Source organism: Acinonyx jubatus, chromosome A3 (genome assembly GCF_027475565.1).
Source record: "Acinonyx jubatus isolate Ajub_Pintada_27869175 chromosome A3, VMU_Ajub_asm_v1.0, whole genome shotgun sequence".
Taxonomy (NCBI): domain Eukaryota; kingdom Metazoa; phylum Chordata; class Mammalia; order Carnivora; family Felidae; genus Acinonyx; species Acinonyx jubatus.
Window position 1 is genome coordinate 14,606,209 of NC_069388.1, and position 26,084 is coordinate 14,632,292.

The following is a 26,084-nucleotide window of genomic DNA, read 5'->3' on the forward strand; positions in this document are numbered from 1 at the left end:
ATGAGTCCTGTGCTTCTGGTTGGAGCATCTGAGTGAGTGTGGTGCCGTGATCTGAGATGGGAAGCCTGGGAGAGCAGGAGAATTTGGCACCCGCGTGGGGACAGTGCTGACACATGGCTCTAGCTGGGTGACAACGAGGAGGGAGGCCGGAGGGCTGTGATGTCCTCATGACTCCCGGCCGTGTGCATGCTGGGCCCTCACAGACTGTGGTGGCAGAGCATCTCGGAAAAAGCCAAGATGCTGGAATGTGCTGGGTGCTTCCTGCAACCTTTGCAAAGGCCGGCGGAGAGGCAAGCGTTGGCTGAAGATGGTGGCCCATCCTCATCGTCAAAAGGAAAAGTCCCTACCACTTGCTGCCCGCTCCTGTCAGTTACTTTGAAATTATATGTCTGGCTCGTGAACTCCAGACATCTAGCCGGCACCGTACAGATATCCCCCCCCCCCCTTCCTCAAAGCAGTGAGCAGCTGGGAAGCCCGTGCCCAGTGCTAATGAAAGCGGGGACAGGAGGTTTAGAGGGCCATCAGCAAAGAGGCCCCCAAGAGTCAGAGTCAGCTAGGCTGCAAGAGGCATAGAAACTGGAAACGAGGGTGAAGCGCGAAGGAAACAAAGGAGAGAAATCAGAGGGCGAGTAAGTGGCTCGAGGCCACATGGAGCCGGAGAGGTACCAGGACAGGCATTCACGAGACCCGGGATCCAGAAGATCCTTTGGGGGCCAGGTGGCCGGCTCCATCTACAGAAAAAGGAGCTGGTCTCTGAGGAGAAAACTAAAGAAAAGGAGAAACCAAAAGGCCAACCTCCAGGCTTTAGAAGCCACAGAAAGGCAGTCAGCGGCTCTTCCCTGGCCAAACGCAGAGAGCCCCAGTCCTGTCTTCTCCCCATTTGGTGAATGTCTGGCCCCCACGCAGGGTCATTCCGCCTGCTTGGGGAGATGTAATCGGAGGTTGTCGCTCTGACATCTGTCCCCCCACACATACCTCTCCCCCGTTCCAACACCATCCCCTGTCACACATTCCCAGGCACACCCACGCTGACCAACCCAGGCACGTACAGCCACAGGCTCCAGCGGACTGAGAGGGAGGGGGTTCATTTCCTGAGGGGTAGCTTGGATGGGCGTCGGGGGCGGGAGAATGGTCAGGAGGGGAGATGGGCTGACGCAGCTTCTCCAAGCCATGCGAGGATCCAAAGAAAACACAGCTGGAGACAGGGAGAGGGGGGGGGAAGCCGGGCTACACATGTTGACATCTTGGGCAGAAATCCAACTTGGTATCTTGTGGTCAGTGGAGACTCTGTTTACTCGGACCAGTTACTTCCTCCCGCTGTACCTCAGTTTGCCAGTCTGCAAAACAGGGGCAATAACAGCATGTCTCAGGGCACCTGGACGGTTCAGGCAGTTAAGCATCCGACTCTTGATTTCGGCTCAGGTCCATGAACTCACAGTTCTTGGTTTTGAGCCCCGCGTTGGGCTTTGTGCTGACAGCTCGGAGTCTGCTTGGGATTCTTTCTCTCCCCCTCTCTCTGCCCCTCCCCTGCTTGTGCTCTCTCTGTCTCTCAAAATAAGTAAATAAACTTAAAAAAAATAACTATCTCAAGGAATTGTGGTGAGGACTAAGTGGGGTCATTTAAAAAGAGACACAGTCGAGTAGGTTGGTTGAGAGCATGGGTTCTGGAGCCAGATTGGCTTGAGCTAGTTATGTAACCTCTCTGGGTCTCAGTTTCCTCATCTGTAAAATGGGATGATGATACCTGTCTTACAGGATGTTATGAATTTTCAAGTGAGTTGATATTTGATTAAAATAATTTTTTTAATGTTTTATTTATTATTGAGAGAGAGAGAGAGTATGAGCTGGGGAGCGGCAGAGAGAGGGAGACACAGAATCGGAAGCAGGCTCCAGGCTCTGAGCTGTCAGCACAGCCCAATGCGGGGCTCGAACTCGTGAACTGCGAGATCATGACCTGAGCCGAAGTCGGACGCTTACCCTACTGAGCCACCCAGGTGCCCCAGTGAGTTAATATTTTGTAAAGCACTTCTCGTTTGTTAAACAACTAGCTAATGCTAATGACCAGAGACATTTATTGAACCTTAAGCATGCCAAGTACTAGGCTCATCACTTTATATACTTTATTACTTTAAAATCTCACTGCCACCCAGAGAGGTGGGCAAGTACTAGATTGTCTCCATTTGACAGATGTGGAAACTGAGGCTCTTAAAGAGATTTACTTTTTCATTTACTCTTGAACGCGGTTGGCCAACTGTGGCCCACGGGCCACATCCAGGGGGCCTTGTTTATAGCTGCGTCCAGGCTGCAGTGGCAGAGTTTGAACAGCTGTGACAGAGGCCACAGGGCCAGCAGAGCCTGAAATATGTACTACCTGACCTTTCACAGGAACACCTCTCTGACCTCTGCTCTGGAAAATGACAGACGCAAGGTTTGAACCAAGTCTGTCTGATTCCAAAGCTCTTAACTGCTTGGCTCCTCTCATGTTTTACAATATCACTGTCCCGGGTGCGTAGCAGGGGCTAGAAAAGCATTGCTTTCCTGTCCCTTCGAGTGCTGGGAAGTCCCTCCTTCCCTCTTCAAAGCCGGGAGTGAAAGTGCAAAGGGATTTGGGTATTCTGATCTCTTCATCCCTCAAGCCAAGTGTTGAGGAGCTTGGCAAAGTCCCTCCTGGGCTTCACATCTGCCAGTATCACTGAAATGTGAGGGTTGGGGGCACAAGCTTTGGGAGAAAGGGGAAACCAGTGTGATGGAGAGGGCTGGGCTGACCGGGCAAGTCCCTGGAATCAAGGCCATTGGGTACCTCTTTTCATCCCCCAGCCCAGGGCTGTATTTAGGGTCAGTTGGGCTGAGACAGTGAGGTGCAGAAGTTGCGGAAGAATCCAGAGTGGTATAGGTATCACCTGCTCCCCGGGCACATTTGAGGGCTCCGAACCTGTCCAGTCACTCCGCAAATGGGCACTGCCTACGCTTAGTGCCAGGCACCGTTCTAGGTACTGGGAATGAGTGGTGAGCCCGAGCCCAGCTCTCATGGAGACAGGCCATGTCTCCGACAACTTGGTAAACCATTAAATAGTCACAAGATCAATAAAAGCAAACAAACCAGGCTGATGTGATTGAGAGTAACTGCTGCGTAGGCAGGAAAGTCCTCTCTGAGCAAGTGCCATCGAAGCTGAGACCGAAATGACAAGGAGCTAGCTGTGGGAAGATCAGGTGGAAAGGCATTTTGAGCAGAGGGAACAGCAAGTGCCAAGGTCAGTGTGGCCAGAGCAGGACGTGAGTTCGACTCAGATGGTGAACTCACGGTTCGTGGGTTTGAGCCCAGCTTCGGATCCTCTGTCTCCCTCTCTCTCTGCCCTGCTCTCCTCTCTCTCTGGCTCTTTCTCTCTCTCTCTCTCAGAATAAAGACATAAACATTAACAAAGAAATGACAGGTGCTTATCAAGCCCTTTAAATGCATTAACTCTTTTAATCCTCAGGAGAGCAATCCAGATGAGGAAACACAGGCCCAGAAGGTTAAACCACTGGACCAAGATCACGTAGCTATGTTTAAAGCTCACTGGGGCTGCTGTGGGGACAGGGAAGTTCAGGGGATAAGAATCCCCTGCATCTCCCAGGAGATAACAGTGATACAAAGATGAAGCTCGCATTTCAGTGAGGAAAATGAGAGGAAAGAAAACTAACATCCACCAGGTTTTCTGTTTGAGCCAGGCTCCAGGAAGAGCGGGGTTACTAGAGTTCAAAGGCATTAAGACACTTCCTCCTCTGGATATCCTTAGCACTCTCTTTGTTCCTGTCCTACATGCTTTCTGTCTCGTGTGCTTGTGGTTTGTGCCCCCAATCTTAACAGCCAGCCTTTATTTGGCACTAAATGGTGTACCATGTACCATGTCTAAAACATGCACTATGCCCACTTTTTAATTTTTTAAGTCTATTTATTTTGACAGAGAGCGCGAGAGAGAGAGCACGAGGGAAGGTCAAAAAGAGAATCCCAAGTAGGCTGTGCACACTGTCAGTGCAGAACCTGATGGGGGGCTTGAAACCACGAACCATGAAATCATGACCTGAGCCGAATTCAAGAGTCCGACGCTTAACCACCTGAGCCACCCAGGCGCCCCCATTTATTCTTGCAATAACTTTATTGTTTCTGTTCTAGGAAGAGGCAACTAAGGCTCAGAGCTGCCTCAGCAAGGGGTCCAACAATTGGACCTGAGAACTGACAGCCTAGGATTTGAATCCTGGCTGTGCAATAACTACTAGGCTGTAAACACCATCTCCCGCCCTTTCACAAAACAGTTCATGGCTTCTCTGATAGTAACGGCCTGATGGTCTCTTCTCCTGCTAAAGCTGGTCCATACTAGAGCCAGCCTCATAGGTTAAGAAGATTAAATAAGTTAATCTAGATCTAGTATGACTAGCCATCCTGGTTTGCCTGGGGACCCTGGAACCATCCTGGAAGGGAGACATTCAGTTTCAAAGCCGGGAAAGTCCTAGACAGATCAGGACACGTTGGTATTCCTACCTGGATGAGTGCTTGGTGCTAAATACACGTTCAATGGACACTAATCTTTATTGCTTCTCCTTTCCTCTTTCATCCATTTGATAACAAAAAGGTAGCAAGCACTTACTGTGTGCCTGTCCCAAGAGCTGGGAACACTGTAGGCAGCATATGGAGATACTGTGCAGAGAACCTAGCTTCAGAGGTTCACCAAAAAAACCCACAGAAAACAAACAAGGTTCACAGTCCCTGAGAAACACCAAACCTCCTTCTGGGGTGATTCCAGCAGCCTGTGCACTGTCCTCCTGAGTGGGCAGCACTTGCTTGGATCCCAGTGGGAGACGTCTCTGGGCCTGTTAGGACCCTAGTCAGTGACCCAGAGACATTTAGGGGGGGTCCCAGAGTGAAGCCTGGCAAGGAGAGGTCTTCAGATGATTGTGGCTGGAAGGGAAGGGAAAAAAAATGTGCCTCCGGCATTGATTTTGTGGGTGGTTCCAATTACCATGCACATTTTGCTGGATGAGGAAACTGAGGCTCAGTGACCCAAGTGAAGTGACTTGTCCAGGATCATGCAGAAAGACATGGGCGTTTGGCATCTGAACCAAGGTCCCAGAGAAGCAAGGACTGTTGGGACTGGGCGGGTCAACTCCTGCACTTCCCTCCCTCCTTCCCGGCTTGGGTCCCCCACTTGTCTTGACAGCGCCGGGCCTGTCACGGGGCTCCGTACAGCCCTCTCCACCCTCCTGGCTGCCAGCGTTCCGCCCCATCCCCTCCCAACCCCCGAGGGAGGAGGGGAGAGCGGGAGAGAGGAGGGGGGTCGGAGAGGCCCGGCATTATAAAGGCTGCTGGAACAGCACAGCCCGCCAGACCCCGCCGCCCGGATCCCCTGCGCAGCCCGCCGCACCACGTGACCCCGCCGACCACCCAGCTCCGCCGCAGTGAGTCGGGGCGCGTCCCCATCCACCCCCAGACCCTCGCCGAGCCGCCTGGTCTACTGAGCCCGGGGAGGGGAAGAGATCCCATGAAGAAGGGGGCTGTTATGGGGGGTACCAGGCCGAATCTCGATGGCAGGAATTTAGGACCCAGCAGAGCCGGGAGACCCGGGAGCCCGAGTTTGGGCAGGCAGCCCCCTTTTCTCCCCCGGCGCGGGGCCTGGGAGACCGCAAGCCACCCCCCAGGAATGCGCGTGCAACCGTTCCCATGGTAACATGCAAGCCGCGCCCGCCCTCTGCTAAAGGAAAGGGGAGGTGGGGGGGGGGGGGCGCTGGTCACTGGGAGGTCCAAACTCGTCACGCGGCGGGTGCACGGGGGGACTGAGGATGTCCCCTCCCCTTCCCCCCCGTGCCCCAAATCCTCTGGGAGCCAGAGCGCGAGTCGCATCGCCCTTCGGAGCCTCAGTTTCTGCATCTGCCAAATGGAGGCAATATAATTGGTTCCGAGTTCCCCGAAGAGCTATGTCGAGGGTAACCATCTCGCCAGCCCCTCTTCTGGCTGGACAACCGGGGAGTGGGTTTTAGCAGTCCTGATGACTCCAGCGACCCCACCCCACCCCAGGCCCGCTCGCCATGGCCCTCTTCGGGGCCCTCTTCCTAGCGCTTCTGGCAGGCGCTCAGGCCGAGCTCCCCGGCTGCAAGATCCGCATCACCTCCAAGGCGTTGGAGCTGGGTAAGGCGCGGGGCAGGACGAGGGCGGGTGAGGGAGGGGTCGCTCCAGCAGTGGGCGCAAGACCTAAGGGCCTCGCTGCTACTTCAGTGAAGCAGGAGGGCCTGCGCTTTTTGGAACAAGAGCTGGAGACCATCACCATTCCAGACCTGCGGGGCAAGGAGGGCTACTTCTACTACAACATCTCGGAGTAAGTAGGAGACCCGGAGGGCGGGGTCTCGGACTCCGGGGTGGAGCCTCTGCGTTGGGGGCGGGACCTAGGGGCGGGGAAATTGGCTGGGTCTGTGGGGGCGGGTGGGGGCGTGGCCAAACCGGGGAGGCGGGACTCAAGAAACTGGACCGGGCATTGAAAATAAAGGTCAAGCCCTCCGACGTAGGCCGGACTAAGCACCGCGAAGCAGAAGGCTTGAGATTGAGGTGTAGCCAAAGAGCACCGAAGAGGCGGAGTCACGAAACTTGCCCAGGGATGAGAGTGGGGTCTAGGGTACCCGGGAGAGGTGGGAGAGGTCAGGGGAACAAGAGATAAGAGCCTTGCTTGGGATGGTGGGGATAGGAGAATTGGGATATGGAGCGGAGCTCAGCCGATGGAGACAAAATCAAAGGACTCTGTTAAAAGACCAGGTCTAGCAACCATGGGGTGTGAGAGGGAAGGGAATGGAAGCAATAGGCTTCTAAGAGAAGGGGGGAAGCTCCTCTCTGAGCTGTCCAAGTCCAGGCTGGGCACTCGAGGGGCAACGGAAGAATTCGTTCCACCCGCCCCGGTTTCCCCAGGCCTGGACTGGAAGAGAAGGGAATGAATTTCCTGTACTTGGGCGGGGACCCCTCTTCGCGGTCCTGAATATGACCCCGAGGCCTCCTGCAGGGTGAAGGTCACAGAGCTGCAGCTGACATCCTCTGAGCTCCATTTTCAGCCAGAGCAGGAGCTGATGCTACAAATCAGCAACGCCTCCTTGGGGCTGCGCTTCCGGAGACAGCTTCTCTACTGGTTCTTGTGAGGATCTGGCACCCCTAGGGGAGTGGAGGGGGGGATCTGGAGGGCTGGGATGCTGTGGGGCTGTGGGCAGCCCTTTTGCCTGAGTCCCAGTTTCTTCATCTGTACAATAGGGAAAAGCATACCCACTACATAAGGGTTGATAGGGCTTGGTAAAATGGTAAACTGCCGAAGTGAAGCCTTATTAAGAGGTATCATGATATATATGGGGTGGGTAGCGGGGTAGAGAAGCCGCGGTTAAGCTCCAAACTGGACATTAAATGCCCCGCACCCCCTTGGCAGCTATGATGGGGGCTACATCAATGCCTCTGCCGAAGGCGTGTCCATCCGCACAGCTCTGCAGCTCTCCAGGGACCCCACTGGCCGTATCAAAGTGTCCAACGTCTCCTGCCAGGCCTTGGTCTCCAGAATGCACGCAGCCTTTGGGGGAACCTTCAAGTAAGCCCTGTCTCCAACCCCAGTTGCACCCAGGGCACCCCCTTTGAGCCTTACTGGCCATCTGCCTAGTGCAATGCAAAGTGCACAGGCTTGGGAATCAAGCCAACTGGGTCCAAATCTCAGTACTCTCATTTCCTGGCTGTGTGACCTTGGGTAAGTCATCGAAGCTCTGTGCCTCAGTTTCCCCGTTGGTAAGATGGGGATGATAATAGAAGCTATTTTATATGATGTTAGGAGGACTCTTTGTTAATATATGTAAAAATATTTAGAACGGCACCTGGCATATTAGTGGCTAGCTTCCTAGATAGAAGTCATTGTGAGGATCAGTAGGCAGTTGGGCGTGAACTTGGTTCTCAATAATTGGTAGCTCTTGGGGCGCCTGGGTGGCTCAGTCAGTTAAGCGTCCCAGTTCAGCTCAGGTTTGAGTCCTGTGTCAGGCTCTGTGCTGACAGCTCAGAGCCTGGAGCCTGCTTTGGATTCTGTGTCTCTCTCCCTCTCTGTCCCTCCCCTGCTCACTCTCTGTCTCTCTCAAATGTAAAATAAAACAACAACAAACATAACTGGCAGTTCTTACTACTACTTAACAAAACAAAAAAAAAAAATAGCACACTTCCAGGTTTGGGGCTGAGAAATGGACTTTGTGATAGTTCTCAAAGAGAGTGGGAGAGAAAATATGGTGGATTTATCATCTGGTGTTGGTACAGTGCAAGTTTGTTGTTATTGTTGTTTATTTTTTTTTGGAGAGAGAGGGTGCGCACAAGTGGGGGAGGGGCAGAGAGAGAATCCCTAGCAGGCTTCACACTGTCAGTGCAGAGCCCGATGCAGGGTTCAAACTCATGAACTGTGAGATTATGACCTGAGCCGAAATCAAGAGTCAGATGCTAAACCGACTGAGCCACCCAGGTCCCCCTCAAGTTTTTATTTATTTAACAAATAAAGTGTATGCCAGTCCCTGAGGATTCATAAAGGAGCTCAGAGCCTAGTTGAAGGGACAAAACATTTGCCATCAGGGCTTTAAGGGAGGAACGAAGAGAGTACTCCAGGGGTTCAGAAGAGGGTAGTCTGGGAAGACTGCCTGGAAGAGGAAGCATCTGGGCCCAGACTGGGGGAAAATATAGGACAGGAACATTGAGGGTGGAAGGGAGGGCATGAGTAAGCCTCTGGAGGTGGGGATGCTCGCAGCGGGTCTGAGGAACTGGGGGTAAATTCAGTTTGGCTGGTGGGAGCAGGGGTTAGGAGAGGTCTTTCGAATCAGGCTGGAGAGGGGATTTGGAAAACCTTCATTAAAGAGCTGGTGCTTCGGGTCAAAGTTGAGCCACCTCCTCCCCATGTCTCTGGCCACTGATTTCTCCTGGACCTGGGTTGGGGTAGGGCAGTGTCTGGGCTCACACGGTCTCTCCCCTCCTTGCAGGAAGGTGTATGAGTTCCTCTCCACATTCATCACCTCGGGGATGCGCTTCCTCCTCAACCAGCAGGTACGGCAGTGGTGGTGGTGGTGGCGGGTGGGGTGCCCTCCGTTTTGAAGGCCCTGACTCTGGACCCCGCCCTGCAGATCTGCCCCGTGCTCTACCATGCAGGGATGGTGCTGCTCAATTCCCTCCTGGACACCGTGCCCGGTGAGTTGGCGCTGGCTGGGCAGGGAGCTCTGGGCCACGCCTGGGGCTGGACCCGGGGGTAGGGAGGAGGCTGGGTATACAGCTGCCAGGCCATGGCTCAGAGCAGGCAAGGCCCCTGCCACACCCTGGGTTCCCATATGGCCTCTGCTGCGGACTTGCCCTGTGTGACTCCAGGTCAGTACTCACTTCTCTCTGGGCCTTGCCATCTTCGCCTTGCTGGGGTGCCTCCCCGTGGGGTTGCTGTGAGCATTAGCTGCGTGACGATTGTCAAGGTCCTCTGTCTTTATGTGCTCGCTGATCATTGGGACCCCGTGTGTGTTCATCCCCTGCACTTAATAGGTGCTCAACTAACATGGATTCCGTTTTCCTAAGCTTTGACCTCTGTCTGCTGTGGGGTAGAGATCACCGTGCCCCCTACACGGGGCACAGGGAGGGAGGGAGGAGGCAGGGAAAACTCATGAGGGCAGGGAATCCCTTGCCATGTTGTTTCGTGATCTGATAATAGCCCTGCAGTAGTGGTGGTGGTAGGAGTAGTAATAGCAGCTTCTTCCCACATAAAGCTAATTTGATCCCTGCAACAACCCTGTGAGGGAAGATTGATGACCATCATTTATGGGTGAGAAACAGGCCCCAAAGGGTGAACACCTCGCCCAGCGTGACACAGCGTGAGTGACTGAGCTCCTTCCCACAGTACGCAGCAATGTGGATGAGCTTGTTGGCATCGACTACTCCCTCCTGAAGGATCCTGCAGCTTCTGCCAGCAATCTGGACATGGACTTCCGGGTGAGCTGCCTGGCTGGTGTGGCATCTCTGACCTGTCCCCTGCGTCGCTGCCTTTGTCTTCCTGAACCACAGCTCTGATGAGGCCACTCCGTTGCTGAGCCTGCCATGGCTCCCCATTGCCTACAGAATCAGGGTCAACTCCTGGGGCCGGCCCCACCTTTCTAACTTCACCCTGTTTCTCTGCAGTCATTCTTTCCCAAATATGCACCCTCGTTTCCTACCTCAGGGCCTTTGCTCATGCACTGCCCTTCCCCATCTTCCCTGAAGGAGCTGGACATACGGCTCTATGCACATAATCTCATTTCACTCTCACGACTGTGTGAGTCAGGCACTTCTGTTTTATTTATTTTGGGGATGTGGACACTTGCTCGAAGAGGTGATGTCACTTGCCCAAGGCCACACAGCTACTACGTGGCCATTTCCTTTGCTCCCCACAGTGGATGGAGTGTAGCGGTTTCAGAGCAAGGATTAGAGCTGGCATGTCTGAAGTTCAGGTCCTGGCTCTGCCACTTACTTGCTGCGTGATCTTAAGCAAGTGGCTTAGGGGCACCTGGGTGGCTCAGTCGGTTAAGCGTCCGACTTCAGCTCAGGTCACGATCTCACGGTTCGTGAGTTCGAGCCTCACGTCGGGCTCTGTGCGCCCCTCACGTGGGGGAGGGGCAGAGAGAGAGAGGGAGACGCAGAACCCGAAGCAGGTTCCAGGCTCCGAGCTGTCAGCACAGAGCCCGACGTGGGGCTCGAACTCACAAACCGTGAGATCGTGACCTGAGCTGAAGTTGGACACTTAACCGACTGAGCTACCCAAGCACGCCCCCCCAAAATTTTTTTAAGTAAGTGGCTTAACCTTTCTGTGCCTATTTCCTACTAATATGTAAATGGCTATAATACAGTAAGAAAACATCTCTCACGGAGGATTATGTGGATTAAAGGAGTTGGTGTATGTCAAGGGCATGGAAGAATTACTATGTAAGATGTAAGCAGCAGCTATTATTGCTGCCATATATCGTTCAAGGCCCACTGAAATGCCACCTCCTCCTGAACCCTTTCCTGAGCTTCCGTTCTCCAGTCTGACGGGAGTGTTCCCTTGAAGCTGCCCTCCTCTCCATGCCTTTTTAAGAATTGTGCTAATGAGGGTGCCTGGCTGGCCCAGGTGGGAGGAACATGTGACTCTTGATCTTGGGGTCGTGAGCCCAAGCCCCACGTTGGGTGTGGAGATTAAATAAATAAAACTTAAAAATTGTGCTGAGGAGTCCCCTAAGGACAGCAGCTGGGTCTGACCCCCACCATCCCTCCCAGTGCCTGCCACAGGGTGTGGGAGCATCTGGGTGCTGGGCCAGTCTGCCTTGGCCTTGACCCTGATCCCCCAACTGCAGGGGGCCTTCTTTCCCCTGGCGGAGGGCAACTGGAGCTTGCCCAACCGGGCGGTTGAGCCCCAGCTGCGGGAGGAGGAGCGGATGGTGTACGTGGCCTTCTCCGAGTTCTTCTTTGACTCCGCCATGGAAAGCTACTTCCGAGCGGGTGCCCTGAAGCTGTCACTGGTGGGGGACAAGGTATGCCAGGGCCTGTTTGTGGGATGGGCAAGAGGGGCCCTGTCACAGAGCTCCTGATGACCCTGCTTCACCCCCAATTTCCCTACCCAGGTGCCCCACGATCTGGACATGCTGCTGAGGGCCACCTACTTTGGGAGCATCGTCCTGCTGGTGAGTGCGGGCAGGAGGTAGGCACCTGGCCAGGGTGGGAGGGCATAGCACCTGCATACCAGTGAGGGAACGGTGGAGGTGTGCGGGTGGAGTCCCCCCGAGGCCACTGTGGAATAGACAGAAGGCCTGGCCTCCTGCCTGTGACCCGGTCCTCTTATTTGTCAAACTCATTTCCAAGTCCTTGAAGGGCCCTTGCTACTTCCTGCTCTTCATGAAGCTATGAGGACAGGCTGAGACCCAAGCTCTGTAAGCGTAGGGGCGCTTTAACAATGACTGATGTAGTCTTTTTTAAGTTAGTTAATTAGATTGTCAAATAATCTCTATGCCCTTTGTGGGGCTTCAACGCACGACCCCAAGATTAAGAGTCATGTGTTCTACCGACTGAGCTAGCCAGGTGCCCCTGATGTGGTTTTCTTTTTTGCCTTATTTTCCCTTGTTTAATGGAGGAGTTCCCACCTACTCTTTCAAAATGTAAAAAGCATCTTAGTGGCCATTAAAGGACTTGCCCTTAATTTCCTTTACACTATACAACCTCACAGAACTGTCATGAGTATTAGCTGAATCAATTCATGCAAGAGTAAGTGCTCAGGAAACACTCACTGGCTGCTGTTCTTATCATCGCTGTTAGCACCATCGTCTCCATCAACCTGATGGCCAAGCGTCAGTAAGAGTGTGGACTCTCTTGCCAGACTGCCTGGGTCTGAATCCCAGGTTCTGCAACTGGAGGACCACATAACCTTGGACAAGTACTTAACCTCTCTGTGCCTCAATTTTCCCATCTCAAAAATGAGTAGAATACCTGCCTCACATGGTCATTGAGAGGTTTCAATGAGCTAACACAAGTGAAGTAGGAGTGCCTATCGGACAAAGAACACGGCAGGTTAGAGAGAGGAAATATGGCAGAGAGAGGGGATATTTGATGCAAACACAGTCTCAGGAGTCTGGTTGAAGATGGATCCCCACGACCAAGAGCTCAGGAAGGCAGGAAAAGAGGAGACATTTCTAGAATGAGACATTCCCTTGTGTGAGCAAAGGCACAGAGGCTGGACACAATTTTGAAGGCTCTGGGAAGCCACACCAGCCTTCATATTTGTGTGCCTGGGCTCCCAGCGGACAGAACCTGAGCCAGCCCTCCTCCCCTCCTGGTGCTCATCAGGGAACAGATCTGGGTTTTGACCCACCCTCGCTCCTCTGTCCCCAGAGCCCGGCGGTGATTGACTCCCCGCTGAAGTTGGAGCTAAGGGTCCTGGCCCCACCTCGCTGCACCATCAAGCCCTCGGGTACCACCGTCTCTGTCACCGCAAGTGTCACCATCGCCCTGGTCCCGTCCGACCAGCCTGAGGTCCAACTGTCCAGCATGATTATGGTGCGGGCACCAGATTAGGAGCTACTGAGGGTCAGGGAGATGCGGGCTGTTGATCCTTTGGGTCAGTAACACCCCCCTCCCAACTCCTTGCCTGCAGGACACCCGTCTCAGCGCCAAGGTGGCACTCCGGGGAAAGGCGCTGCGCATCCAGCTGGACCTGCGCCGGTAAGCAAATGGCCAAGATCTCGGGCAAGCCCTTAACCTCCCTGAGCCTCCGTGTCTTCAGGTTAATTGCACCTGCCCAACAAGTGGGGAGCTGAAATTCACTCAGATCTACAGCCACTGGAGAGCTAAGGTCTTTGTTAATGCATAACAAATGCATCTTATTCAAGGGTAACTTCTCTGCCTTGTCTTACACCCTAGAGAGAGGCAGAACAGATACTATGAGATGTCCAAATTGGCCCAGCAAGGTTAAAGGACGTGCCCTCAGTCACACAGCAAAGAGCCAAACAACATGGGTTCGGGCAGAAACCTCAGCACAAATTTTGTGATCTTGAGAAGAGTCACTTTATCTTTTTAAGCTTCATTTTCTTCATGGGCTAAACGTAGGGAAAAGTAGCATCCATTTTGTAAGGTTGTGCTGTTTGTGATGCTAGCCACAGGTGCTAGGGGTTAAATGAGATACTGCAGGGCAGTAGTTAAGAGCCTAGATTCTAGAGGCAGATTCTGCCATTTACCAGCTGTTCAGACCTCAGACAAATTACTTAGCCTCTCTAGGCTTGATCTGCCCCATCTAAAAAGTGCGAGTTGTTTAATAGTGCCTACTTCTTAGGGTTGTTAGGAGGATTAAGTCAGTGAGCATTTTAAAATATCTTAATGATAGTTAACTTTTTGTAACACGCTTAGTATCTGGTAGGGAGGAAGCTCTGTACGTTCTGTTAAATAAACACAAACAACACAGGCAAAGCTGCCAGCACGAGTCTGGCGTAGAGGAAGCGCTCAACAAATTAAAAGTAGTAGCCTTGGAAAAAAGGAACCCAAAGAGGGAGAAATGACTCACCCAAGGATGCACACCTGGAAGGCGGCAGAACCCCTGGACAGGTGTGTAGGTGGGAGCATTGCAGGCTGAAAGTCAGGGGCTTCTGGTGGGTAGGCCTGGGTGGCCTGAGGAAGGGGAACTTCCAGGGTTCGTGCCCACTAGACACTTGTCTCCCATAGGTTCCGAATCTACTCGAACCAGTCTGCACTGGAGTCGCTGGCAGTGAGTTGGGAGTGGCGAGGGGGCCAGGGCTGGGTTGGGGCCGGGCAGCTAAGGCAAGTCCGCTTCCTGCTGGCTGCCCTGACTTCCTGCCTCCCCCCTCCCAGCTGATCCCACTGCAGACCCCTCTGAAGACCATGCTGCAGATTGGGGTGATGCCCATGCTCAATGGTAGGGCTGGGGACGGGAGGGAGGAGAGGGAAAGGAGAGGGGAGCTGGGTGGACCCAGGTTGAGCCCGCTGCTCCCACCCACAGAGCGGATGTGGCGGGGGGTGCAGATCCCACTACCCGAGGGCATCAACTTCGTGCGCGAGGTGGTGACCAACCATGCGGTGAGTGGGGGTGGGGAGCGAGTGATGGAGAAAGAGGGCAGAGCCTTCCCCCCACTTCACGACCCTGACCTCCCTCTGCTGTCAGATCCCAGCCCCTCCCTTATCAAGTGTCACTCCCATTTTAATCTTCCATCAGACCTCAGCCCTCTGCACAGGCTGTGCCCTCACCTTGCAACACTCTTCCTGGATCCCACTTTAACACCTGAGCTAAGAGGCCATCTCAGAAGCCCTCCTTGACCCCCACAGGCCACGCTCCTGCAGCCTCTTTCACACCCTTCACAGGAGTTAGAACTTCTTTGAGGCTCCTCTCCCACTAGATTGAGAGCCCTTCAAGGCCAAGGGCCTGTCTCGATCTTTAGATTTTGGTCTCTGTAATGGAATGAAGAGGCTCCCCTCTCTGCCCCGCTGCACAGGGCTTCCTCACCATCGGGGCCGACCTCCACTTTGCCAAAGGGCTGCGAGAGGTGATTGAGAAGAACCGGCCTGCCAGCACCAGCGACACCTCGGCATCCAGTGCCCCACCACCTGCCACGACGGCTGCCTGAGCCCTCAACCCCACGCTGGCAGGGGCATCCAGGACTTCGACCCTCTCGGCCCCTCCCAGCCTATAGCATCCTGTGTAACCCCCAGTGCCACAGAGAAGACAGGGTTTTAAGCTGTACCCAATTTAATTCCATAACCACACTCAATCCATCAATTAGTCCGTCCACCCTCCCCGTGGGCTGTCCTGAGCTCTGCTGTGTTCCAGTGCATTAAGGGAGGGGGCCAGGCCGCACCCCAGTCAGGAATAAAGTGCTAACTCCCCCAGGCTGTCTACGTGAGGCACTGGGGAGGTCTGGGAGGCAGAGGGCTGTGGGGGAGGCAGGGGCGGGGGAGCAGTCTGGAGGCAGGGACCTGCCCCACAGGGGCATTTTGCATAAAGGTGGACCTCCCTTCTAGCAGGAGGGGCCAGGAAGAGGGGCTGGATCAGGCAGAAGGGGACCGGTCTCCGTGGTCATCAGTATGGCTGCTTATTCAGGAAGCGAGAGAACATGGTGAGGGCAGCCTGGGGCTTGTCGGTGGGGACCATGTGTCCAGCGCCCTAGGAGCAAAGCCCTGTGAGATTCCCCTTCTTGTGTAACCCCTGCCCCTGGGCGCCCCTCCACCCTACTGGATCCCCTCAGCCAGCGACCTTCCTCTTCTCCCAAGCCCTGCATTCTCCCCACCCTGCCCAGAACGCTTGCCCTTATGGGGCCAGATGGCAAATGGGTGTAAAAGGGAGTCGGAAGGAGAGGACGGGTGGGTTCTGCCCCATCCCCTCCAGCCAGGCAGCCCTTGCCAGGCCCAAGCCCTACCTTGATGGTGAGAAAGGCGATGTGGGAGAACTCCTTCACGAAACCTGCGATCTGCTCCCCGCTGTCCCCGTAGTCCACTAACCAGGGCCGGCGCTGGACCTCCATCTGCCCCACCAGGGAAGCCTTAGCAGCCTGTGGCTGTCCTCAAATCTCTCTCACATCTGCCAGCAGGACCTCAGGGGCCTGAACTCCCCCCAGGTTTGTCCTCTCTGTCTGCCAGAGCCAAGCTGACAGGCATAGCTGCCCTATCCCTGCACCCAACCTCACCCCAGAGCCGGGATCCTTGCCTTACCTTCTGGTTCAGGGAATCCACAAACCACTCGTCCCCCATGAAATTGCAGGCCATGTCCACATCTCCGTTGTAGAGCAGGATCCGGTATTTCTGGAGCAGAGTGGGTGGGGGGGGAAGTGGGAGGGTCTGGAATGAGCCCAGGCCCCAGCCCTTCCTGGGTTCAAGCCTTACCCCCTCAGGGAATTCGAGGGGCCTTGCTAAATAGCAAAAGCAGGAAACACTCAGGTTTTCTGTTTCCTACATGACTGGTGTTTTACTAAATGCTTTACCTACGCAAGTAGATACCATTAACCCCATTTTATAGGTGGAGAAACCAAGTCTCAAGATGGGAAAAAACTTGCCCAGGGGCGCATGGCTAATGAAGGGACGTACACATAGACGATCTGACCCCTAGAGGTTATGTTCTAACCACTGGTCCTAGCCTGGCTCTGTCAGGATTTCCTAGATGACCTTGGACAAGGCCCTCTCCCACCCTGAACCTCCATTTGCTCGTTTGTAACACATTCTCGCCAGCTCTTCTCAACCCAAAAGCTCCTTGGCTGATGCAGCCTCCTACGACAGAGCAGCGTGGGGTGGGGACAAAGCAAGGTTCAAATCATGACCCTGCCAGTCACTGGACTTCATTTCTTAGAGTTTCAGCTCCCCGTGTCCGGAGTGGCACGCTAAAGGGGGCCCCGCCTTGTCATGCCGCTCCAGGGTCCTGAGGCTGCTGGTGGACCCAGCTGTGCCGCTCCCACTCACCTGTGTGGTGAGCAGCTTAAGGTACTGGGACTGCATGCTTTGGTAGAGACGGCGGTACTGTATATTCACCAGGAAGCTGCGGGAGCACGTGGGCAGGTCCCAGGAAGACCAGGTAGAGGGAGAAAAAGAGATCAGATCTCCTCTCCCGTCCCCTCCTACCTCCAAGCTCCAGCCTGGGAGGCAGAGTTGGGATTCAGTCCCCTCCTCAGGCATATCATCTCTCTAGGACTTACGTGGATGGGGGGCTGGGATTCAGCCCACCCCCGTGCAGAAACGCATATGGGAACATTTAGTGATTGGTTTGCAACTGGCATTTAGTGTGCAGGAGCCCACCGGTGGGAGAACCACAGCCTGTAACAGCAGTAGGGCAGGGGCACTGGCCAATCAGCACGGACCTGAGTGGCCCCCGCTCTGCCAGGCGGCATCCTTTTACTCATACGGGTCATAGGAGATCTCTGCAGCTAGGGACTATATTGGAGTGGGGGTGGGGGACAGTGTCTATTTACTAAATGCCAGGGGAGTAAATCGCTATTTTACCAGCCCAGGTGGCCATTTAAGAATGAACTGGCTAAATATCAATCAATGTAGTGGCTAAACACCTGCACGGGACCCTGTGTCACACCCTGGGTGCCTGAAGCGCCCCCACAAGAAACCCTAGCCAAGGGATCCTGGGAAACCTTTCTGATACCCAGGAGCCCCAAGTGCCTGCCACCCCTGGGGCCACGGCTGGCCGCAAAGCCTCACTTGCACATGTCCCAGTGGGGCAGCTGCTCGGGGATGTGGAGGGCCTTCCGCACATAGGGGTTGTTGAGGTACGTGGAGGCGGCTGTGGTGTTGGTGCAGGGGGGGTCCATGCGCAGCCTACCCCCAGTACGCAGCAGTGCCTGGGGGCACAGACGGCAGGTCAGGGTCTTCGTTTCCCTGCCCCCCCCACCCCCTCCCCCCGCCACCAGGAGAAAGTCCATGCTCTTCCTGCACACCTGATGCCATGTCCGCTTCAGCGGCAGGCGAGAGAAGATGTTGCCCAAGTCATGGAGCACAATGGCGTCCTTCTCGTACCTGCAAGTGAAGCGGGGGACGTGTGCCTCAGCCTCCCGATGGGGGCTGGGACTGGCCCCCAGGGCACACGGCAGGGCCTACCTTAAACGGCCAGGCACACCCCCAGCACATGGGGCATAGAGGTTGTAAATGTTGAGGCCGGAGTTGCCCACGATGCGGGACACTTCCTGCAGCTGCAATGATACATGGGAGCCACCGTGCTTCACAGAACCCCGGCCTCCCCATGATCTCACCAACTCGTCCCAAGATTGACGGCTCTCCTACTCCACTTCTTGTCATTACCCTTCCCCCACTTTTTTTCCACAGGCAGGGAAACTGAGGCTCAGTGGAAGGAATCTGCCAGACCCGGGTCCAGAGCCTACTGCCGCTACACCCTAGCCCTGTGACTTCAGGCGAGTGACTTTAACGTTCTTGGCCTCGGTTTCCTCTTCTGGAAAATGTGGATAATACGATCTCCCTTAAAGGAATCTTGAAGATTAAATAATCTATGTTGATATAGTTCGGCCCGGTGCCCGGCACAGAGTAGATGCTCGACAAGAGGGAGATCCTTTCCCTCACAGGGGTTATGGGATTTGCCTAGAAAGTCCCAGGAAGTAGTGGTGGGAACACATCCCTAGACGTGTCCCAGAGGACATCAAATTGCTGGAGGAGGCAGGATAGGAAAGCAATAGGGGATGGGGTCAGGGAGGCCCGAAGGAGGAGATGTGGTCCTATTCTCAGGGCCGGGGGAGTCAGGGGTGACACAGGTTGGGCGGCAGAACCTCACATTGGTCACGCATTCTGGGTCTGTGTTGTCATAGAAGTTACACTTGTTCTGAGAGCAGCAGTGGGTCTGGAGAGAAGACCAGAGCCTGTAGGAGACGCATGAAAGTGTTCAGGCCCAAGGTGGGCCTCCCACCTTCCACATCCAACCTCCCGCCACCACCTGACCCCAGCCAATGAGGAAACAGATCACAGGGGATGGTGTGCAAGTTCCAAACCTAGCTGCTCTGGGGCCACACAGCCAGCCCTCCTGAGTCCATTTAAGTTCTGGTCTCCATTCTTTGGCCTTTCAGCACCAAACACGTCTAGCAATCCCAGCCCCCACCCCCTGCTCAGAAACTAGGGTAGGGCCTGGGGTATCATGTGCCTGGAAGGCAGACCTGAGACCTCAAGATCTGCCCCACCCTAGAGATTGCCCAACTGCCCCCTCCCATACCTGTTCCCAAGGAGGCCGTGGTAGTAGGCGAAATAGACCAGGGAGTTGTCATTCTGCTCGTAGGAGGAGAGTCCGTTGCCCACAGCCAGCCCCTGTGAAACACCCAGGGCATTCAGGTCATCTGGAGGGAGAGGGGGAGCCTCCCCTGACTACACCCAGACCTTCAGCAATCTGGAAGCTGAAATCCAAGGTGGTTTGTGGGGAGGCCACTTGAAGCTAAGAACAGAGCTGGCTGGCTGACAGGTGAGCTTCCTGTTGTGGGAGGCACGTGAGCAGAGACAGGCCACCCAGTGGCAAGCATGTTATAAAGGGGACCAGGTTGGACAGAGAAAATGGCCTCTTTCACGCTGCTAACCACAAGGCCAGGACAAGTTGCCTCTCTTCCCTCCTGCAGCGGCCCTGTACCTGAAGGTTCATGCTGGGATCCTGCATGACCAACACTGCCAGGGTGGGGATGTAAATGCCGGCATAGCTCTCTCCTGTCAGGAAGAGCTCATTGTCCTTGTACTCCGGGAAGAGGCGGAAAAAATCCTTAAGGGCCTCAAAATTACTCTGGGCGACCTAGGGAAAAGAGGAGGAGAGGATCAAAACGCTTTGGCATTTGAGCTGGAAAGAATCTGAGATAACGACATCCACCCGCTCTGAGCAAGAGGAAGTGGCTTGGCCAAGACCACACATAGCATGTGACAGAGCCAAAATCCAGACTCCAAGGCCACGTTCTTTCCCTCCTGGGTCTCGCTGCCTTTAGAGAACCAGGGAGGCTGGGGCACAAGGGCAGGCACTGGACTCACCTCCGTGTCATTGGTTGCATAAGACTTGTCATCAGAGTAGGAGAAGCCCACCCCAGCTGGGGACTCAAGATACAATACGTTGGCAATCTGGAGGGGAGGAGGAAATGAACTGAAGAGGAATCCCCAACCCATCCAAGTGCTCAGACACCCCCACAGGAACCCCCTGCTCCAGCTATACCAGGTTCCAGGAATAGGGGTTGTACTCCAGGGTGGCACCATCTGGCTGCACCTGAAGAGGAAAGAGATGGCTAAGTCCCGAGGACTAACTGGATGGAAGGAAAGGGCGACCGTGCTGGGCAGTTCACATTTGGGCAAAACCCTTGAAAGGTACAGACAGTGAAACGAATGGTACAGATGAGGAAACCCAGGCTCAGGAGAAGGGCGCGCTTGGGAAAAACCTCCGAGTCCTGTTCTCCCTCCTCCCGGGCCCTTTCCTTCAGGAATGCTTCCCTTGCTGGTCAGGGGGCAGATGGTGGCTTTCGACTCACCAGGAAGGGGCCGTGCTCCGTGAGGAAGCCGTCTAAGGAGCTGCAGCCCGGCCCTCCGTTGAGCCAAAGCACCACAGGGCTGCTCTTGGGATCCTTCTGGGACTCCACAAACCTGGGAGGGGAGGCAGAGCAGGGTGGGTGCAGGCGGAGGGGCCCCTTCCAGCGCTCCCTGCTCTCAGGCTCCCTCAGGGGTCTTCAGACCCTCCCCCACCCCGCGCCCCGTCACCTCCCCGCCCGGGACGGGGTGGGGGGTGGCGCAGACCAGTAGTGGAGGTGCTTGGAGCCGGAGCCGCGGAGGTAGCCTGAGTACTGGCGGAAAGCTGGCTGCTTGGCCAGCCCGGGCAGGCACTGGATCTCATCCAGGTCCGGCGCTGCCCGGCCCGGGGGCGCCCAGGCCAGGAGCAGCAGCAGCAGCAGTAGCAACCACCGCGGCGACAGCGCGGCTCCGACCATCTGCGGGAGGAAGTGGGGCCGACTGTTTCCGCGCTCCCTTGCTCCTCCAACGCTTCGGTGCGATCGCCCCGCGGAGGAGCTGACGGCGCGGCGGCTATAGGAGCCCCCCAACCCGGCCCGGCCCCAGCGTCCGCCCGCCCGCCGCGCCGCCCAGGACCGCGGGTCCCCTCCAGCCTCCAGAGCGACCTCACCTCGGCTCCCCAGCGTCGTTGCTCTCCCGGAGGGGCTCGGCCACGGGAAGTCATGTGGAGTCCGAGTCACGTGGGCGCCGGCGCCACGTGACAGTCTTCCTCCGGCACCTCTCAGGTCTCCGGGGACCCCGGGGACGCAGGCGGCGGCGGCCGGCGCTGGGTCAGAGTCCGCGGGCTTCTCAGGTTATCTCGCGGGCGCCAGCCATCGGATGACCCAGATGTGGGCGGCCAGGATCCCCCGGCCTCCCGGGGGCCCCGGTCCAGGCAGGATGGCTGAGCGAGCGGCGCTAGGACCCCCGGGCAGAGCCTCGGGGAAGGGGGTGGGGGGGTGGAGTGGGAGGGATACCTTACATGGTGCCCCCGCGGTCACCCTCAGAGCACGCCGCCCAAAATAGCCCCCGGCGCCCGCTGGCCTATCTCACGGCTGGGAGATGGCTGCTGTCTCCGAGCCCGTGGACTTGGGTGCGCCTTGGAGAGCCGCGCGCCCCGAGCCCCCTCCCACCCGCTTCCACAGGGTGCATGGTGCCAACATCCGCGTGGACCCCTCCGGGACGCGGGCCACACGCGTGGAGAGTTTCGCTCACGGCCTGTGCTTCAGTCGCGAGCCGCTGGCCCCGGGCCAGGTATTCTTGGTCGAGATCGAGGAGAAAGAGCTGGGCTGGTGCGGGCACCTGCGCCTCGGCCTGACTGCGCTAGACCCTGCCACTCTGGCCGCGGTGCCCGAGTTTTCGCTGCCCGACCTGGTCAGCCTCGGCCACACCTGGGTCTTTGCCATCACGCGCCATCACAACCGCGTGCCCCGGGAGGACGGCCCGGAGGCAGAGGCAGCGGTCCCCAGCCGCCCCCCAGCCCTCCTGGTGGAACCCTATCTGTGCATTGAGCAGTTTCGCATTCCCCGAGACCGCCTGGTGGGCCGCAGCCGGCCGGGGCTCTACAGCCACCTCCTGGATCAGCTGTATGAGCTGAACGTGCTGCCTCCGACCGCGCGCCGCAGCCGCCTGGGCGTTCTTTTCTGCCCGCGCCCTGACGGCACGGCGGACATGCACATCGTCATCAACGGCGAGGACATGGGTCCCAGCGCCCGGGGGCTGCCAGCCGCCCAGCCCCTCTACGCAGTGGTGGACGTCTTTGCCTCCACCAAGAGTGTGCGCCTTGTCCAGCTCGAGTATGGCTGTAGGTATTCCATCCCCTGGGCAGCGACCCCTCCTGGCCCAGTGTGGGACAGGAACTTGCGAGGACTCCCAAGCCAGCTAGCAAGGCCTTGGTCTGTCCAGCATTTGTTTAGAAGTTGGGGAATCGAATTTCCAATTATGCCTCTGCTTGTGATCTTGGACAAGTGGCTCTCTGGCTCTGGGTCTCAGTTTAGCCATCTCAGCTGTGATGGATTAGGATGCTGGCTTTGCCAGTATTTTCTGTATTAACCTAGAATCCCTAGGGCAGGGATTCTAGACTGATTTTACATCCAGGCTGCTTTGAAAATCGTGTGCCCCTTTATTCGACAAATGCTCCTAGATTTAGGCATACCAGTTCAAAGGCACTGTAGGCCCCGGATTGAGAGCGTCTTAATCCTGAGGTCTGGTTCTTTATAGCTCTGCTAAGCTCTTTATTTATTCCTGTGATCATTTTATGGATTCACTGAACTAGAACCCACTCTGTCAGGCCTGTGCCAGAAGCTGGGTGAGCATAGGTGAATCAAGCACTACCTATATCCCCGGAAGCTGCTAAGGAGGGGTTAAAATAGAAATAGGGCTGCAGCAATGTCAAAGTTTGGAAAAGAGGTGCTTATCTTGACCACACGAACAGCCCCATGACTCAGGCTGGGCCTGGAGAGCAGAAGGAACTTGCCCAAGTTAATGACAAAGGGAGAACCGAGACCTAGATCTTTTGGGTCTCAGCCTCAAGTTCAGTTTGCCTTTGACAGCCTTCTTTCCACAGTGCCGTCCCTGCAGACTCTGTGCCGCCTAGTCATCCAGAGGAGTGTGGTGCACCGGTTGGCCATCGATGGGCTCCACCTGCCGAAAGGACTTAAGGATTTCTGCAAGTATGAGTAAGGCTTGCGGCCACCCTGGAACAGGGCCACAGGAGTGCGTCCTGGCCCTGGAGCTGTGGCTGGTCCGAAGCTGGCCGTACTGCTGCCGGCCAGGCCTGGAAATAAACACACCGAAGCTGACACTGATCACTGGAGGGTCTCCTTGCCCTGGAAGCCTGTGAGGGGCACTTTTTAGAATTGTTGTGGGTCAGCAGGTCAGAGCAAGAGAGAGCATTTTATTTTTTTAAGTTTATTTATTTTTGAGAGAGACAGAGAGAGAGAATGAGTGGGGAAGGGGCAGAGAGAGAGGGAGAGAATCCCGAGCAGGCTCCGCACTGTCAGCGCGGAGCCCGATGCTGGGCTTTGAACTCACGAACCATGAGATCATGACCTGAGCTGAAACCAAGAGTCGGGCGCTTAACAGACTGAGCCACCCAGGCACCCCAAGAGAGAACATTTCAGACATTACCTAGACCAGTGGTACCCAGCCTGTCTACTCATTAGGGTTATCTGGGATACCTAGAAAGCTGATGCCCCAAACCCCATCTCCAGAGATTCTCATTCCATTTGTCAAAGGATTAGGCCTAGACATCGTTGCTTTGTAAAAACAGCCTGGAGGTTCTAACATAGAGTCAGGATTGAGAAGCGCTCCTTTAGAATAGAGGTCTTGACTTTGGCATATATTATAACCACTTAAAGACCTTTGAAAAATACTGACAACTGGGTCTGACCCTGGGATTCTGATTTAATTGGTCTGGGATGAGACTGGACCTCAGTATTTCTAAAAGCTCCCAAGAGAACTTAATGTGCACCCCAGTGTGCGACCCAGTGTCCCAGACCAACGATTTCATTTTGCAGTCGGAAAACTGAAGCCTAGAGATGGGAACATATTCCAGAGGCACACAGCAAACTCCCTCTCTCATACTGCAGAGCACAAAGCACTCGCCTCCTTTATTTCTATCTCTGATCATTTGCTTCCATACAAATAATCGCATTTAATCCTCACAACGCTGGTAAGGTGGTGGGCGGCCATTACTCCCACTTTAGAGAAGACTGTCCAGGAACAAAACTGTCAAAGTGACTCGGCCAAGGTAGAGGTAAGAACCTAGAATGTCCGGTCCCTGGTCCAATGCTCTTTTAACCCCATCCCATTGTCATATACAGGTTCTAGAATGAACAGGTCAGTGCTGTGAGGTGGGTTCCAGGTGTACAAGGGAGGGACTATGAAGTGACGTTCTAGAATGGTGGAAAGGGTAAGAGAGGAGGCAGGTGACTGTTCCCTCACAAACGGGGGCTTTGGGGCAGACATGTCCTATTTCATGTCTCCACAAGCTCATCAAGGTCTTCTGCCTTCCAGCCAAGGTGAGAGAGGGTCTTCTGGAACTGGAGGGGGCACCACAACTTCCCCTGAGAACTTGTTTCCTGCCTCCTGGGAGGTGGAGGTTCTGCCGGGGATTTGGGGGCTGGCCCTGGAGTCAATTCTCTGAAGAACGCCATTCCAAAAGTCCTTGCCGGTAGCTACCTGCCTGCTCACTCATTCATTCAACAAACACTTCTCCGTTACTTATTCGATGTTGGGGCCTGGGGATGTGGGTATGAGTAAAACACCTAGTTCCTGACCACTAGACAGCCCTGCTGGGGCTCCTGTTTCCAGTGCTCTGCTCCTATGCCCTGCCCCTCAGGGCCTCCTCAAAGAGACCAAGAATAACATTCCATCTCCTTCCTGTCTCTACAGGTGGGGCTGCTTCTCCGGGCGCATCCCTTGGCCTCTATAGTGCTGTAGAGCCAGTAGTGGTGGCCCCTGGTGGACTAGGCCCACTGAGCCAGAAACCTGAGCAGGTGGCACCTGCTGCCCAGGCCCGGGGCCCGGCCCTGGCAGTGCCGGAAGCCAGGGGCTGCCCTGGGGGGGCTAGCTGGGAGACCCTGCGGCGGAAGGAGTACAGCCGATACCACCACAAGTCCCCCCACGCGAGGCAGCCGGAGAGCTTGGGCTGGGAGGACGGCTGCTCCAGAAACAGAGCTCCCCACCTGGGTGGCCCCAGCAGGCCTGGGCCCCTGCTGCTGTGTGGGCTGTCACCAGGGATTTTACCCATGCCCTCTGAGGCAGGGGGGAAGGAGGCCGGCTCCCAGCCTGACATCTGCATCCTTACCCTGGCCATGATGATCGCTGGCATCCCCACCGTGCCTGTCCCCGGCCTGCGGGAAGAGGACCTGATCCGGGCAGCTCAAGCTTTCATGATGGCCCATCCGGAGCCAGAGGGGGCTGTGGAGGGGGCGCGGTGGGAGCAGGCACGCGCCCACGCAGCCTCTGGGCAAATGCCCCTAATGAGATCCAGGAGAGGCCAGCCTCCTGGCTCCTGCTTGTAGCTGGATGAAATAGCACCAGATACACAGGGTGGCTTCTCCGTATGGTTTTTGGGCAGACAGGATTGGGGGTGCCTGTGGCAAGGATGGGGACAGGGCAGTCATTGGAGCTGCTCTGACAAACGCAAGTCTTTCATCAGGGTCCAGACCCCAGGAAGTTTCTCCAGTTAGCACTAAGTCAGGAAATAGATCTTATCAGAGTAGTTATGATGAAAATTACCTGAGGTAGGGAGCCCGGCTCGGGGTGGAGGTCACTTTTGTATTGTTTTGGGATTTGATCAAGATTTCTTGGACAATGTCCTAGGCAATGTGAATTTTCCTCTTGCCTTACATTTCCCGGCCAGCTGAGGGCAGGTGATGGGAGCAGAGGCAAGGAAGGAAAATGAAGTTATTTGAGCACCCACTGGGCACTGGGCCCATTACATGCAGGCTCTCCTTTAGTCTTGCCAATGCTGTGCGATCTCCATTTTTACAGATGAACACACTGAGCCTTTTTAAGGGTGGCTTGCCTGAAGTCTCAGAGCTAGTAACAGGCACAACTAGGCCTCAGAAATCAGGCAAGG

The 26,084-nt window shown here is 55.6% G+C and overlaps 4 protein-coding genes across 6 annotated transcripts; 3 read left to right on the plus strand and 1 right to left on the minus strand.

The window, feature by feature from the left end:
* The first annotated feature begins 3,192 nt into the window (after positions 1-3,192).
* On the plus strand, positions 3,193-15,389 carry PLTP (phospholipid transfer protein). 2 transcript variants are annotated; one of them, XM_027070226.2, is made up of 17 exons: positions 3,193-3,251; positions 5,350-5,433; positions 6,050-6,160; positions 6,248-6,347; positions 7,020-7,148; positions 7,431-7,586; positions 8,998-9,061; positions 9,139-9,202; positions 9,894-9,985; positions 11,359-11,535; positions 11,626-11,685; positions 12,887-13,051; positions 13,149-13,216; positions 14,210-14,252; positions 14,357-14,420; positions 14,505-14,581; positions 14,995-15,389. In XM_027070226.2, the coding sequence occupies exons 3-17, from the start codon at positions 6,061-6,063 to the stop codon at positions 15,124-15,126; spliced, it is 1,491 nt and encodes a 496-aa protein (XP_026926027.1). In that variant the 5' UTR covers positions 3,193-3,251; positions 5,350-5,433; positions 6,050-6,060; the 3' UTR covers positions 15,127-15,389. The 2 variants fall into 2 exon arrangements, with proteins under 2 accessions (XP_026926027.1, XP_053055860.1); XM_053199885.1 differs by lacking the exon at positions 5,350-5,433 and having other exon boundaries at positions 3,233-3,251.
* Positions 15,231-21,270, minus strand: CTSA (cathepsin A). Of its 2 annotated transcripts, none has more exons than XM_027070223.2 (15): positions 21,129-21,270; positions 20,747-20,937; positions 20,485-20,596; positions 20,175-20,225; positions 19,997-20,083; positions 19,611-19,766; positions 19,206-19,297; positions 18,774-18,858; positions 18,089-18,180; positions 17,929-18,007; positions 17,693-17,832; positions 16,949-17,024; positions 16,208-16,297; positions 15,916-16,020; positions 15,231-15,662 (listed from the first exon to the last, which is right to left on the minus strand). In XM_027070223.2, the coding sequence occupies exons 1-15, from the start codon at positions 21,180-21,182 to the stop codon at positions 15,579-15,581; spliced, it is 1,494 nt and encodes a 497-aa protein (XP_026926024.1). In that variant the 5' UTR covers positions 21,183-21,270; the 3' UTR covers positions 15,231-15,578. The 2 variants fall into 2 exon arrangements, with proteins under 2 accessions (XP_026926024.1, XP_026926023.1); XM_027070222.2 differs by having other exon boundaries at positions 15,916-16,053.
* Positions 21,271-21,437: 167 nt separating this feature from the next.
* On the plus strand, positions 21,438-23,304 carry NEURL2 (neuralized E3 ubiquitin protein ligase 2). Its single transcript, XM_015065445.3, has 2 exons — positions 21,438-22,301; positions 23,064-23,304. Exons 1-2 carry the CDS (start codon positions 21,560-21,562, stop codon positions 23,177-23,179), a joined length of 858 nt encoding a protein of 285 aa, XP_014920931.2. The 5' UTR covers positions 21,438-21,559; the 3' UTR covers positions 23,180-23,304.
* A 144-nt stretch (positions 23,305-23,448) lies between these two features.
* SPATA25 (spermatogenesis associated 25) lies at positions 23,449-26,067 on the plus strand. The gene is made up of 2 exons (XM_015065444.3): positions 23,449-24,519; positions 24,893-26,067. The coding sequence occupies exons 1-2, from the start codon at positions 24,399-24,401 to the stop codon at positions 25,522-25,524; spliced, it is 753 nt and encodes a 250-aa protein (XP_014920930.3). The 5' UTR covers positions 23,449-24,398; the 3' UTR covers positions 25,525-26,067.
* Positions 26,068-26,084: the final 17 nt, after the last annotated feature.